The sequence below is a fragment of the Apteryx mantelli genome, chromosome 17 (assembly GCF_036417845.1).
Source record: "Apteryx mantelli isolate bAptMan1 chromosome 17, bAptMan1.hap1, whole genome shotgun sequence".
Classification (NCBI taxonomy): Eukaryota; Metazoa; Chordata; class Aves; order Apterygiformes; family Apterygidae; genus Apteryx; species Apteryx mantelli.
Window position 1 is genome coordinate 17,491,231 of NC_089994.1, and position 14,416 is coordinate 17,505,646.

The 14,416-nt window shown below is 48.6% G+C and overlaps 1 protein-coding gene across 1 annotated transcript; it reads left to right on the top strand.

Moving 5' to 3' along the window:
* The first annotated feature begins 2,467 nt into the window (after positions 1 to 2,467).
* Positions 2,468 to 13,669, top strand: ALDH2 (aldehyde dehydrogenase 2 family member). Its single transcript, XM_067306777.1, has 13 exons — positions 2,468 to 2,623; positions 3,816 to 3,920; positions 5,651 to 5,791; positions 6,572 to 6,651; positions 7,407 to 7,518; positions 8,489 to 8,617; positions 9,157 to 9,270; positions 9,650 to 9,752; positions 10,475 to 10,659; positions 11,017 to 11,181; positions 11,511 to 11,668; positions 12,460 to 12,574; positions 13,124 to 13,669. The coding sequence occupies exons 1-13, from the start codon at positions 2,495 to 2,497 to the stop codon at positions 13,154 to 13,156; spliced, it is 1,569 nt and encodes a 522-aa protein (XP_067162878.1). The 5' UTR covers positions 2,468 to 2,494; the 3' UTR covers positions 13,157 to 13,669.
* The last annotated feature ends 747 nt before the right edge of the window (positions 13,670 to 14,416 follow it).

Genomic DNA, 14,416 nt, shown 5'->3' on the forward strand with positions numbered 1-14,416 from the left:
CCCATTGGAAACGTTGTGTCAGGACAGTGGGATGTGCAGCTTACTGCTTCCCTAACCGCCAAGTATCTGTCTGGGCCTGGCCTGTCTGACAGGTTCCCAGCACTGACTTGTATCGCAACGCTGGAGCTGGCGCTGGTTCCTCCAGCTCAGAAGGTCTGTCAGCCTTGCAGCCCGTTTCCACAAGGCCAGATCCATCAGCTGCCCAGGGTGGGCACTGGGTCCCTGCTCTTTTGGGGTACTAGGGGTGCTACAGAGGTGCCCCCGGATGGCTGTGCTGGGTACTCAACGCAGTGACCGAGTGACCAGAGGGCTGGAGGGAAGTCCTGTGACCTGACCTCTGTTGATGGTTTCTCACAGGCTCCAGAGTGAAATTCAACCCCCTCCCAGGCATTTGGCTCTGCTATGGAAGGGGGGAGGCAGCCTCTGAGCCTGTGCTCTGCCAACACAGCCAGTTTGGATCATTTCCTAGCAGGCACCTGGCTTTGTACCTCCCACCATCTCGTCTTTCAGGCAGGCTCTATTCCAGCCAGCTGTTGCAGGGCTGAGAGTTTGAGACTGGGAGCTGGGTCTGCCATGAAAGCGTTTGCTCCATTGCATGTGGTTTTAATGTTGCTGGGTTTGTCTGCTAACCCCCAGGAAAGGGAATAGATCTGCTCAAGAGGAGCAAAGGCATTAACACGGGGCTAATGCCCTGGGTCACCAGTTGTCCATCCAAGTATCGGCAGAAAACACATGAAGGACAGCATACGGGAGCTCAGCTCTGAACGAGATGTGACTGCAGCTCAGCTCTTCGATCTGTCCTGTGGATAAGCAGCCTGACCCAGTCCCTCTGGGAGGCCCACAGTGCGCACAGGCACATCTCTTCAGGGCTACAAGTATAACAGGTCTTTCCAGCATATCCCAAAAGTGGTTAAATGCATGCAGGTCTGTAATGGGAGAGAGAACATGTTGGAACAAGCGGGTCTCATGAGTGGCCACCTCGTAAAGGGCTGCAGTCCAGGACCCACTGCCTGCGGCACAAATGGGAATCACATACCCTTCAGGAGATATGGGTGACCACGGACGAGAGAGGTTGAGATCCCTGCACAAGAAGATTTCTCTTCAGCTGACTTAGAAAATGTGCAGCCTAAACTGAGCCCTGCTGGACAACCTTGAGCAATTGCTTCATCTCACTGGGCTTCACAGTTCCTACCTGCAAAATAGGGCAGATGATACTCTCCTCCTGAATTAAATGCCTGGAGACCTTGCAGATGCGGGAGTTACATGTTACCACCAAGACTTCCAGCAACCTGGGTCTTTCAGGACAGCGGGTTAAACTATTTTTGAATTGAAAAAATGTACAATTTTTCTGTCCCCTTTAATAAATCAGAGCCACCAACCCCCAGTTACCCCTCACAGACCCCTCAGCAGCGGTCCTAAAGGAGTCAAAGAAATGCTGTCAGAAGGTAATTACCACAAGTTTATTTTGGACGTTAAATATTTTTTCAGCCTTTTTGGTCTGTGGTTTCCTTAGCGATGACAATGATAATTTTAAAATATCCCTTGTTCACTGTCACATGTTAGACATGCTGAAGTTGTGGAGGACATCTTAAGCAAGCAAGCAGAAAAGGCCTTTAGCCGCTGTTGGGAGGATTTTGCAAAGCCCCTAATTTGCATGCACCAAATAGAGTTCCTGTTGTTAGGGCAGTTTGCTGGCTTTATTTCACTTCCCCTACACACAGAAGTTTCCTTTCTCGATTCTGTGTGCATGTTAATAGCAGCAAGTTTGGGTAGCCAGGGATCCCAGGGCTGTTTATTACATAAGCCAACCAAGCTGTCACACCTTCTCCGTAAAATTAACTGAAGCAATAGCGATGTTTCTGGTCTCCCTCTGCCTTTATTTCCTCGGTGACTACACAAAGTTCCCCGCTTGGGGAGCCCAGGCAGCGCCCGCGCCAGACACCCGTGGGTTATTGCCAGCACACACATGTCCTGGCGGTGTTGTCCTGGGCGTGCCGTGGATGCAGCTCTCGGCTCTGCCCTGATCTCCGGCCCAAGCCGGGCTCCTGCCCCGCACGGGACTGGGCCCAAACCTCCCAGAGGTTTCACCTTGCGGCATCGCTCCCCAGCCAGCGCCCGCTGGATTAGGGAGCTGAAGCGGCTCCACGCGTGGGCACGGCTGTCCCGTGGGCACTGAGCCCCGCCGGCCCGGGGGCTGCGCTGGGCTGTGCCAAGCCGAGCTGTACCGTGCTGAGCCCAGCCGCGCCGAGCCCAGCCGAGCTGTGCCCAACTGAGCTGAGCCCGACTCAACCAAGCTGAGCTTGACCCAGCCAAGCCAAGCTCAATCGAGCCGAGCGGTGCCAAGCTGAGCCGAGCCGAGCCGAGCTGAACCGCACCGCTGTGAGCCGAGCAGCGGCTGCCGCGCCGCCCCGCGGGGAGGAGCCGCCGCCGCCGCCGCCGCCGAGCCGGGGGAGTCGCCCGCCGCCGCCGCCGCCGCGGCCCGGCGCAGCGCAGCATGTTGCGGGCGGCGGTGCGCGGTGCCCGGCTCTGCCGCGGCCCGGCCCGGCTCAGCGCGCCGCTCTCGGCCGCCGCCGCCTCCCCCATCCCCGCGCCCAACCCGCGGCCCGAGGTCGCCTGCACCAAGGTAGGGCCGCGCCGCGCCGGCGCCGGGAGCGGCGGTGGTTTGCTCCGAAGCGAGCCCTTGCGCGGGGATAAGGGGGCAAGGAGGCTCTGCAGCTCGGCCGGAGCCTGGTGCGCTGCCCGGGCGGCGGCGGAGGGCCGGGGGCTGCGAGCCCCAGGCCGCTGCCGGACGCCCGAGGTGGGCACCCGGGAAGCCTGAGCGGGGCGGCCCGGTGGGCCCCCGCGGTGGCCGGAGCGTTTCGGCCCAAAGCCTCATGTTGCAGGAACTTCCCGCTGGAAAAATGATTCTGGGTGCAGCAGCCAGCCTGAGGTAGCTAGTTGTGTGAGCTGAGACGATCGGCTCGATTCTGAATATTGCCCAACCGCTGCCATCAGTGCAAACGAATAAAGAGCAAAAACTATGTGAGCCGTAGGGCACGGGGACGGAGGGAAACCTACTTTGCTTGACTCTGGTTATCCGCAGAGATTAGATTGTTCTCTCCTTGCACGGCTGTCCCGGGGAAAGCGCAGTTTGATCATCTGCGTGACGTCCGGTGGAGAGCTAGCGCTCCATTTCCAAACTGCTGAGCCACTCCTTCCCAGTGCCATTTCGAGGAAATCAGCGGTTGGCTGAGTGATCAGCGAGAGCAGGCTAATTCTCGGCAAGCTCCACGATCTTTGCACTGACCCTGTTGGCTTCTTTCGGGCCCAATGTGTGGAAAAGTTCACTCTTTTTGAGAAGGAAAGCAGGTGGATGAAAAGCTAGTGCCTGGCCTCTGATTCTGTTTCAGGGCAAAGTAATGTTAGGCACATTGCATAAAATTGGCTAATAAGAGAAATGCTGCAAAAGCTCTAATACCGTGTATAAAATCAACTGCATTATGAAGCATTTTTATGCCCTTCAGTCTCCTGAGCATCCCTGTGCAGCTCCAGCTAGACATTCACATCTTGGAAGGACCTCCTGAAATGGGAACCACTTCCAGTTCCCTTGCTGTTTGCTGAGCTGTGACTTCTTTTTATTACTTCATGGCTTTGTCTTTTGTCTTGTACTAGACTAAAATATCTCCTTCGTATTGGGGCACAGTTTTGGAGTCGTTAGGCATGGAGTCTCTCTAGTTAAACAACCGGTTAAGATGCCCTCAAACAAATAAAGCACTTACTCATTCCACCTAGGTCTGGCTCGAAGGCTTAATGCTGCTTTGCTTTTTGTATTACAGATCTTTATAAATAATGAATGGCATGATGCAGTCAGTAAGAAAACCTTCCCTTCTGTCAATCCAGCAACAGGAGAAGTTATCTGCCAGGTTGCTGAAGGTGATAAGGTAAATGTTGTCTTGATGAGATCAGGGTCTGGTTTTAGTGTAAGCAGGGATGGCAGAGCTACTTAGGTGAGAGATTAGTTAGCATGTTCTTCTACAAAGTGCCATGTAATCAAGTGTCTGACCTATAAAAAAACCATGTCCAATGCTGCATTTGTTTTTCCCTGCCTACTGGTTTCCAGAAAACACTCTGCCTTTGCTTCTTACCAGTGGTAAGAACTGCAACTCCGCTATACTTTGCAGTACTGGTGTGGTGGGAATTCCCTCTTGGCTTTGCCACAGGCAGGCTAACGGAAAGGCATCGGAGCCAGGACTGGAAAGGGTGGAGAGGAATAGGTGGGTGTGAAGTGGAGCCTGTGTCTGGAGATTTGGGAGCAAGCGTGGATGGAAGTTGCTGGGCCAGGCAGGGATGAACACGGACACCTTTGCGGCCAGCGGATGCTGTGCCAGGGTGTGTGAACCCGAGTCACGGTGGAGAGGAAACAGAAGGACAGGATTCACCTGAACTTATGTTGTCCACACTTAGTGGGAGACCGTCCACAGCCCAAGGAAATGAAAAAAAGAGAGAGAGAGTGGGGAGTAGATTTTCCCTGTATCTTATCCAAGGCCCTTTGGGGGATCTGTGGCAGAGCTGAGGTTTTTTTCCCAGCAGCCGTGGGCTCCTGCTACTCTCTGGAAACTTGTCCCTGTTCCCTAGGGGAGCAGAGAGTGAAGGAAATCCTTTGTTGTTTGTTTGGCCATGGGAGACTGGTTTGTTTTAGTGAGAGCCATTGCAACAAGCCAGAACAGTGAACCCACTAGAAACAAGTTAATGCCGTGACAGAACAAAATGATGGATTAGAAATATTTGATCAAGTAAAAAAAATCTTTAGACTGTCTGTTGGTGAAATCAAAGAAATCCTGCAATAGTATCAAAGCAGACCTCTGCAGCTTTTGCCTTGCCTTGTTCTAGGATACAAATATTAACCCAGCAGATGGTATTGTGGAAATAACTTGACGATGTTTGCACTCCACATAGCTAACATGGAGCGTAAGCGCACGCGGTGGTGGTGGTTGCGCAGCTGCTGCACCCATTTGTGTCACTGCGCCTTCAGCCTGCTCTTGCCCCGTGGATGCAGCCTGGGCGCGAGAGCCGCGGCCGGGCCGGCGGGCAGCGTTGGTGCGCAGGCTGTGCCGCTGCGCAGCGCTGCCCAAGCTGGTGCTCTTGGGGCAAGTGCTCCAGGTGCCGCAGCCCGTGACCTCTCCGGGTCCGGGAGCAATGCGTGTCTTGCAATGGGTCAGCCGCCAGCAAAGCTGCAAGTTCTTACCCTGGAAAAGGCTGGTGCCAGCATCCAGTTGTGCCATCAGGCTGGAGGCTGTTGAGTCCAGGGAGGGCTTCAGCTGTCTTTTGACAGACAAGTTTTTTTGATTATTTTTTAATCTGTGACATTACCGACAACTCCCAGCTTTTAGCTTAGTCTGCCTACTGGCCTCTGTGGCCAGTCTGCTGCAGAAATCTTGAAGTGGCCAGGAGAGCGGTGTTGCTGGCTGGTTTTGCAGGTTACCCTGTTGCTGCTGGTTGGGAGCTTGGAGGTGTGGGTCAGTTTGCACCGCTCTCTCTTGCTCCCGTTGCCCTCTGGCTGGCCAGGTTGACCAAAGTGAGCAGGGTCCTTTCTGCCTAGCTGCTAACTCCTCGTGTACGTGTGGGGGTTGGCTACTCTTTTCTCACCCTCCTTGTCTGGACTCCTCTACAGGCAGATGTGGACAAGGCTGTAAAGGCAGCCAAGGCAGCTTTCCAGCTGGGCTCGCCTTGGAGAAGGATGGATGCTTCTCACCGGGGGAAGCTGCTGAATCGCCTTGCTGACCTGATTGAGAGAGACCGGGCTTACCTGGCGGTGCGTATCGCACTCGGTGGCTATGCTCTGCTGCAATCCCTAGCTTTGGGTGGGGGGAGGCAGAGACGGGTGGTTTGCTTCTGCGGGGGGGTTTGGGGATTTCTAGCCACAGCGTACATGAGCAGAGGCCGTGGAAGATAAGGTCATACATCAGGGAACACTGTGTGCCCTTGGCTGTCAGCATCAAAAGATGCTTGAAGTAGGAAGGGAGAAGGCAGATCTTCTCACTTGTATGCAGACTGTCATAGGTCTTTGGGGTGTGAAAACACCTGGAGATTTTCAGAAGTTGACTGGATGAGGCCCTGAGCAACCTGATCTGCCTTTGAAATTGGCTCTGCTTTAGCAGGAGGTTGGACTAATTGATATGCAGCAATCCCTTCCAATCGAAATCTTTCTGCAATTCTAAATGAGAATGTGTCCTACAACTAAATCACTTCTTCCCGCCTAAAGAACAGACCCAGCCAGTGCTATCATTCACTACTAGTTTGGTTCAGTTTGAAAACTTCCTCCTGTATCATTAGAGACCAAGGGTTCATATACTGTGCCCCAGGAAAGGAGAGAGAGCATCTGTTTAATCTGTCCTATTTCTCAAATAAGGCAGCTCCAAGCTTTTTCAGAGGGCTACAAAGGATGGGGAAGTATTTTTGGGAAGCTGAAAGTCAGCACAAAGGCCAACATGCAGAACTGATCCAAAGATCAAACCAAGGTTTGGATCTAAGCCTGTACGCATGACTTTCCTTTCCCCACCTCCTCTTCAAGCAATCTCACTGTCTTTTGTAGGCGCTGGAAACTCTGGATAATGGCAAACCGTACTCTGTTGCCTACTTGGTGGATTTGGACATGGTAGTCAAATGTCTCAGGTAGGCATTGAGGCCACACCGACTGCCCAGTAACACTTCATTCCCTGAGCTTGTGTTCTGCTGGCCTACAGCAGTTGAACATCTGCACACGCGGAAAACAGATGCCCCTGATTCAAGCGCTGCGGCTGACAGGACTGCATGCGATCTCTCGCTTGTATTTGGCCCACAGCAGGGTAAAATCTGCCCCTGAGCCAGCAGCTCTTAATGGGTTTAAACCTGTGCAATCAAGGTCCTTCACGGGGGGCTCCGGAATGGGCCTGCCTGGAGGTGAACACATCACTGAAAGATGTTGATGTGACTTAAATCTCTGCTTGTAGGTCCCCAAGAGATATTAAAGATCACACCAAAATATGGCAGGTCACACTGTGGTCTGACTGGACCCAGTTTGTGGTGGGGTTGGGTAGGAATTATCAAAAACATTCATTCATTTCACTGGATGCTCCTGCCTGCTCCCTAAGGTATGTGTGCTTCTCTCTCGCTATATATAGGGCCTGTACAAATGGCGGTGATCTGTGTCACCCCACAGCGTGACAGAATGTATGTTATGCAAGGCACTGCCAAATGCAAGGGACAAATGTTTGTATTTACTGTCTGTTCTTAAAATCACCTGCTTGGGAAACATTTGTATTAGTATGTATTTTAAGAAGTGACTGAAAAAGCGAGGGAAGCAAATAGCTGAAGGAAATCTCTCTTATTTTCTGATGGCAGGAGACTTGTTATTCTGAATTCAGTGACTAAAATGTTGCTGTTGCCAGATATTTTGCAGGCTGGTCTGATAAATTCCATGGAAAAACCATCCCTTTAGATGGAGATTTCTTCTGTTACACAAGACACGAGCCAGTGGGAGTCTGTGGACAGATAATCCCAGTGAGTAAAATGTATTGGTAGTTCCTGCAGTATTTCAGGAATTCAGTGTTGCCATAAAGGGCTGTCTTAAAATGCAAGATATTATCCATTGCTAAGTACTGCTTCCTTCCTGGGAAAGCAAGTTAGGCTTGCACCAGCTGGAAGGGCTGTGACTTTGCTCTGGCAGCACAGAACTAACTTGTTGATTTTGTGGGCTATCTGTGAGGTTTTTTTTTTTTTTTATTTGTGTGCAAAAAAGTAGAATTTAAACATCTTTGTAGGAGTTATCCTGCTACCACAAACATCTTAAATCCTGCAGTTTGGTGATCAAATCATTAGCAGGAATCATAGTTAAATTTTAAATTACTACTTAAATGAGCATTTAGCGTTAAAAACAAAATTCGGCATGATGAGGAAATAAAGAACTAGCATGGAAAACTCAGCTGTATGTGCCTGATCTTATTTCCGTGAAAGTAAAAGCGTAGCAAGGTGGTTTGTTAACAACAAAGCCACATTATATAATGATCCATGGATAGTATTACCTGTTTATAGGAGTACCCAGATTCTGGTTATTGTGTACTGTATTTGCATGTTTTTATATTTGTATTAAGCAAGAGTTGAATGTAAATGCCTCACTTTGGAATCTACACCTATCTGTGAGCCCTACTCTGTCACTATAAACAGGCTTTCTTTCAAAACAGTTCAAAAGATCAGAACAGCATTTAGTGGCTGAACTGACAGTGAAAGTTAATTCCAGAAAAGTCGGGGTTTTGAGGTGTCATGGAGAGACCTCAGCCTTCAGATTACAGTTTTCCTGGACAAACAGAAGGCAGTGCTTGAAAAGGAACCAAACGTGCTGAAGAACAGCTAGGGAAGGATCAAAGACTGGTTCCGTAGGTGCTGCAGCAGATTTGAATGAAGCTCACTGGTTTCTTACTGATTAACTGAAAACCTGCAAGTTCAGACCAGCAAATACCTTCTTGTTTTTTAGTGGAACTTCCCACTGTTGATGCAAGCATGGAAACTTGGGCCTGCCCTGGCTACTGGGAATGTGGTTGTGATGAAAGTGGCGGAGCAAACACCCCTGAGTGCCCTCTATGTAGCTAACCTGGTCAAAGAGGTGAGAGAAAAAGCTGTTTTTCAGCCAGCTGCCTCACTGTCACTGTTGGATTGCAGCGTGATGCAACCAAACTGGTGCCTGCATGCGCCAGGAACAGAGAAGTGTTGTCAGATCTGAAGAAAGACTGGATTATCTTGTATATCTTCGCATTTGATTTAGCAAAACACTCCTCGTCTTTTTACATGCGTATGCAATGCAGAGGATGTCACTCTCGGTTAGGGAAGGACTCTTTGGGGTTCAATGCCGTAACAAATCTGTCCGAGTGATTAGACTCTACCTAGAGGAATGCTGTACTTCAGGGTGAGGAGAAAGCTAACATATGTAGCTCCAAACTAAATTTGGGGTAGGGGAGAAGAAGAAGACGTGTCCACGTCCTTGCAAACTAAACCTTAAAGCTAAGGACCGGGAAATGAAAGTGAGGTAGAAAAGGCTCTGTTCTTTGTGGGTAGCATTTTGAAGCATTACTAACAGGTCAGGGTAGGTGTAACCTTTGATTTGTAAAAACAGTAACATTGCTCTGTCCCGCTGGGAACTGGCAGGCTGGATTCCCACCCGGCGTGGTTAACATCGTTCCTGGCTACGGGCCCACTGCCGGGGCTGCCATCTCTTCCCACATGGAGGTTGACAAAGTGGCCTTCACTGGCTCCACGGAGGTAAGGGAGTACCTTAACCTTTAAGCTCTTGGGGACATAAAGAATATGTTGTAATATCTCTTTTGTACAAAACACTAGAGGTGCCTTGCCTTCTACAACTTCCTTTAAAACAAATACAGCTGGCTTCAAGGTGTGACATTTATTTTTACTTTATGTAAGACTCTTTTCACGTGCTTTCTTAAGAGCACTTCTTATTGTTTCCCTTGAGCTGCTCCTTATTATAAGTGAATCTCTGGGCAGGCTTCAGTCGTTTCCTTAAAGCCCTGACAATGAAGGGTTTATTATTAAACTGCTGACTGAGATCTAAAACCAACTGCTCTGCTAGTTGTTCCAGTACATAAGAGTTTAATTCCTAATAAATGTTCTTCTCCTGGTGCAGGTTGGGCATCTGATCCAGAAGGCTGCAGCAGAGAGTAACCTAAAGAGGGTGACACTGGAGCTTGGAGGAAAGAGTCCAAATATAATCATGTCTGATGCTGACAGTAAGCACCTGCTAGCTTAATATTTGATCTGTACCTCTTACTTTGGCTTTCTGCAAACAAAGCTCGAGGGGAAACCTCTCCTATGTCATATGAGCCTCCAGCTCTGACACCACCTGGCTGTCCTCACCCAGTACACTCCCTGTGCCTCCTGCTGCAGCTGTGTATCAATGCTTCTTCACTCCCACTTCCTTCCCAGTAGTGTGAAGAAGTTCAGTTATCAACAAATAAGAATTGTTTCAGTATTTTCCTTCAGCCTCCTCTTTTCTGTTTTTTTTTTTGTCTCTTTCTTTCTCTTAGTTTGAACATCTTGTTCCCACTCTTTTCTAGTATTACAAAGTTCTAGTTCTCTCTCTTGTATATAAACACATTTTTGGTCTTGATAAAGCAAGACACATGCTTTTAAAAGGCAGTAAAGAAGGAAACTCTACTAGGTCCAAAAAAAGGTGTCCTTAATATCTGATAATTTCAAATAGAAACTGTAATCTGTCTCAGTTCAGATTTTTTTTTCTCTAATATAGGGTGCTCATATGGATCTTCATACTAAATCTGTACTTAACCTGGGTCATACCAAAGCATGGAATATGGCTGTCAGCTGAAAGGACTTTGTGTCACCAGTGTTCCAGTAGTTGGCATGATAATTGTTCAAAAGAAGCCACCTGTTGACTCTTTGGTTGGTTTTGTTGTGTTTATTTATCTGTTTTCTTTTCTCTCCCCAATCTTAGTGGACTGGGCTGTGGAGCAAGCCCATTTTGCCCTCTTCTTCAACCAAGGGCAGTGCTGCTGTGCTGGATCCCGAACATATGTCCAGGAAGATATATATCATGAGTTTGTGGAGAGGAGTGTTGAGAGAGCCAAGTCCAGGGTGGTCGGAAACCCATTTGACTTTAAAACTGAGCAGGGACCTCAGGTGAGAGCAGGAAATCTCTTGAACTGTTAGTTCATGAAATAGTCCCAATCTGGAGTAGTTGTGCTTCAACAGGTAGAACGAAAGGTTTCATTCAGTCTCCTGATTCATCTCCTTTGAACTGTGCCCATTATCCCCTTGCTTATGCAGAACGGATTAGTTAATTAGCCATTCTGATTTTTCCAAAATCTCCACTTGAAGCTAGTATTTAAAAATTATCATCTCCCTTTGAAGCTGTCCTGGCAGTTTTATCTAAACAAGGAGTTGACAGAGCACAGTCGCATGCAGAGCACGTTGCAGTAGAATTCTCTTTTACCCCCAGGAAAGATAAGCTGATCTGTCTGTCTTAATGGCTTCTAGGTAGATGAGGAGCAGTTTAAGAAGATCCTTGGTTACATAAGTGCTGGGAAGCGTGAAGGAGCCAAACTGCTATGTGGTGGCAATCCTGCTGCAGACAGAGGCTATTTCATCCAGCCAACTGTCTTTGGAGACGTGCAGGACAACATGACGATTGCCAGAGAGGAGGTGAGACCCGCAGCACCTTTCCGTCTGTCAGCTCCTCACTTCTTTGTCATTTTGCCCCCTCTGATGCAAAAAGAAACAGGTCTACAAGTACTAGACATTCTTGAGCAGCAAGCGGAAATAGGAACTCAATGCTTCTTAGAAGGTTACCACAGCAAGCTACGCTCCAGATTACATCTTGGCTGCTTTGTAATACTGGAAGTGACCAACTGATACTTCAAATTTGACCTCCTATGTAACTTCTAACAAACATACATAACTCCAGCATCAACCACAGCCTGCCCTGGGATCAATTTACACAGATTTTCATGTGATCTGTTTGTATTTTTTAGATATTTGGGCCAGTCATGCAGATCCTGAAGTTCAAAACAATCGAGGAAGTAATTGAGAGAGCAAATGACTCCAAGTACGGTCTAGCAGCAGCAGTCTTTACAAAAGACCTTGACAAAGCAAACTATGTGTCTCAGGCACTGCGAGCTGGAACGGTTTGGTGAGCCTTGACACTTCCTCCTTCTCTCTAAACTGCCAGAAGCTTTCCTGTATGCTGTGATTTCTCATTCAAGCTTACTCTCTGATAGCTTGTCTTTTCTTCGGATCCAATTTTACATGTACTTCACTGAATATAATGTCAGACCTTGAATTTTAATGACAACTTTTGGTAAAATTTAGGTATATTAAGCTTCCATGAGACCACTGGGAATTAATAAATGGGATGGGAAAAAAATTCCAGTACCAGAGTTTGCCAAGGCAGCAACTATTACTAGGCTTCGAGTGCCAGTAGTGATTAGATCACAAGCGTGTCTGTGCAATTTTGGCTGCTACAACTGATGTTACTTTGTGTTGAAGTCTATGCCAAAGGCAGTACTTTGAACACCAGTTTACTGGTCTAGAACGTGCAATTTTGGAGATCAGTATCTCACTGTTTTTTTTTCAAATGGTACTAAGTAAACTTCAATGGTACTAAGTGAAGTAGCTGCTTGATATCTGTCCTTAAAAGGAGGTGCGAGTGGCAACCTGGACACTTGGTCCTATGATATGAGAGATATGAATTGGTTTCATGATCTTTGGTTTCCTGATTGACCATCAGGAAACTTTTTTGTCCTGTTTGAGGGTCCAGTAGTCCTGATTAACTCTGTTGGCTTAGACATCTAACAGATGTGGAAATCCAGCCTAGAAATTCAGTTGCCCCTCTGTTTAAACAGCTGAGATATCCGTTTGCTGAGACTTTTCCATTAAGTCGTTCTGAAACTATAGATGCTTAACACTTTGTTTCCTTTTCAGGATAAATTGTTATGACGTGTTCGGTGCACAAGCCCCATTTGGTGGCTACAAGGCATCCGGGAGCGGGCGAGAGCTGGGACAATATGGTCTGGATGCATACCTAGAGGTGAAAAATGTGAGTATCCATGTATCTGAGTACTTCCCAACCGTCTGCTGTACTACCAAATTGTGTATGAGCCTGTTGGTATAAGCTGGCTTGAGAGTTGCAATTCTTCTAATACTTGAAACAAATTTGGAGCTGCACTTCTGAAGTAACTGCAAACAAAACTCCATGTAACTGTATGAAAACAGAAAGCTAGTCTTGTTTCATACTGCTGAGGAAAATAAGGGTATGTGACCTAATACCACAGTTGGAATAAAACTTAAGGATCTTAGTTACCAGTTGCCTGCACCACTTGGCACTGTCTTCAGGTGATCATTTTAGCTGTTTCTTATTGTAAAGAATACAAGTGCATTGATCCTTTGAGAATTTATTTTGTGGAGAACAGAATTCCTCCCTAAGGAGTGTGTGCTGGGAGTGCACCAGCTATAGGGAACAGTGTTTACAGTGGCGCCTGTTTCTGGTTCTCCCCTGCGTAATGCTGCTGCCTCTCTGCTCCCAAGTGTATAAAACTGAGCCCTGTCTCCAGTTAGAGGAAACTAACTTGTGACATTTTTTTTCTAGGTGACAATCAAAATTCCACAGAAAAACTCGTAAAAGACAGTAGCTTCTCCATGCGTTTGACCTATGCAGCTTCATGAGATACAAAGCAAGGAACCCTTTTCTTAAAACACACAAACTTAGGTGGAGAACATGTAATTCCACATGTAACTTCTAAAGAAATGATTCTGTAGAAGGTGCCTGAAGGAGCTTTTGTTTAAAACATTACTTGGCTTTAACCTTTTAAAATACCAAATATGGTCAACTGATACTCTTGTTGCATCTGTATCTAAGAATGTGCTTTTTTTAAAGAAATCATTTGAATGCTTGTCTAATCTGCAGGAGCATTTTACTAACATCATAGCTAGCTGCATAAGCAAACAGCAGCTCCTTAACCTGTACACCTACATCCCTCTTCTGTAAGCAAAATGAACTGAGAATCAGTTGTGTAATGTAGCAGGACGGTAACATCGCAACTTGAATTTGTGAGGTAGAAGTTTGTTCTCAGCCGCTTGTACCCGCTCTCATTGTATCTACTCATAATAAACATTCTTGTCTTAGTAAACCTAATCTTAGATCTTGTTGCAGTTTTTGTCTGTGCCCTAAGCAGAAACTCAAGTGTATGGGCCCATTTGTATTTTCTTCCAAGCATCAATGCTATAGACTCAAGCAACTTTTAAGGTTTTCACTGGCTTTCTGTGCCTTGGTGAGTGCCTTTCAGCAGGCGTGCTAGAGCCGCGGTGGGAGTCACTTTTATCTCGCGGTAATTAGATTAAGTCCTGAAATGTCAACGCCTAAGTGCTTTGTTGTCCACATCAGGAGGGCTGGAAGCCAGGTATGCTATGAGGGGGAGGTGTCCTCTTTCACTCCTGAAGGACGCTGGTGTGACGGGGTAAGAACGGCTTCTTCAGGCTTGCTCTCCTCTCCCCTGACGCCCAAGGGGAGCTGGAGCCCGCGGCTCCAACCGCCCTGCCCGAGCGGGTGGCGGCCGCAGCGGAGACCGGCCGGCTTCCCTCAGGCGAGGAGCGACCGTTAGCGCCTCAGGGCGGCGCGAGCCGCGCGCCCCGAGCTCTCGCGAGGTCTCGCGTCACCGCCCAGCTCTCGCGAGCTCTCCCGGCGGTGGGAGGGGACCGGGCGCGCGGGGCGGGGCCTGCGCAGGCCTCTTAGCCCCGCCCCTCCGGGGAGGTCCTTGCTCCCGCCCCGTTCTAGACGTCATCAGAAGGAGCCCGCCGGCAGGAAGGCCCCGCTGGGGGCCTTGGCGGCTGCGTCGCGCCCTTAGGGGCGGCGGCGGGCGCCTGTAAACGACGCGGCCGCCGC

Excerpts from the sequence above, each read along its gene's own strand:
- ALDH2 (XM_067306777.1), top strand. The coding sequence starts at position 2,495 with ATGTTGCGGGCGGCGGTGCGCGGTGCCCGGCTCTGCCGCGGCCCGGCC. Across the intron at positions 2,624-3,815 it reads CCGAGGTCGCCTGCACCAAG|ATCTTTATAAATAATGAATG; the intron begins GTAGGGCCGCGC and ends TTTGTATTACAG. Across the intron at positions 12,575-13,123 it reads CATACCTAGAGGTGAAAAAT|GTGACAATCAAAATTCCACA; the intron begins GTGAGTATCCAT and ends TTTTTTTTCTAG.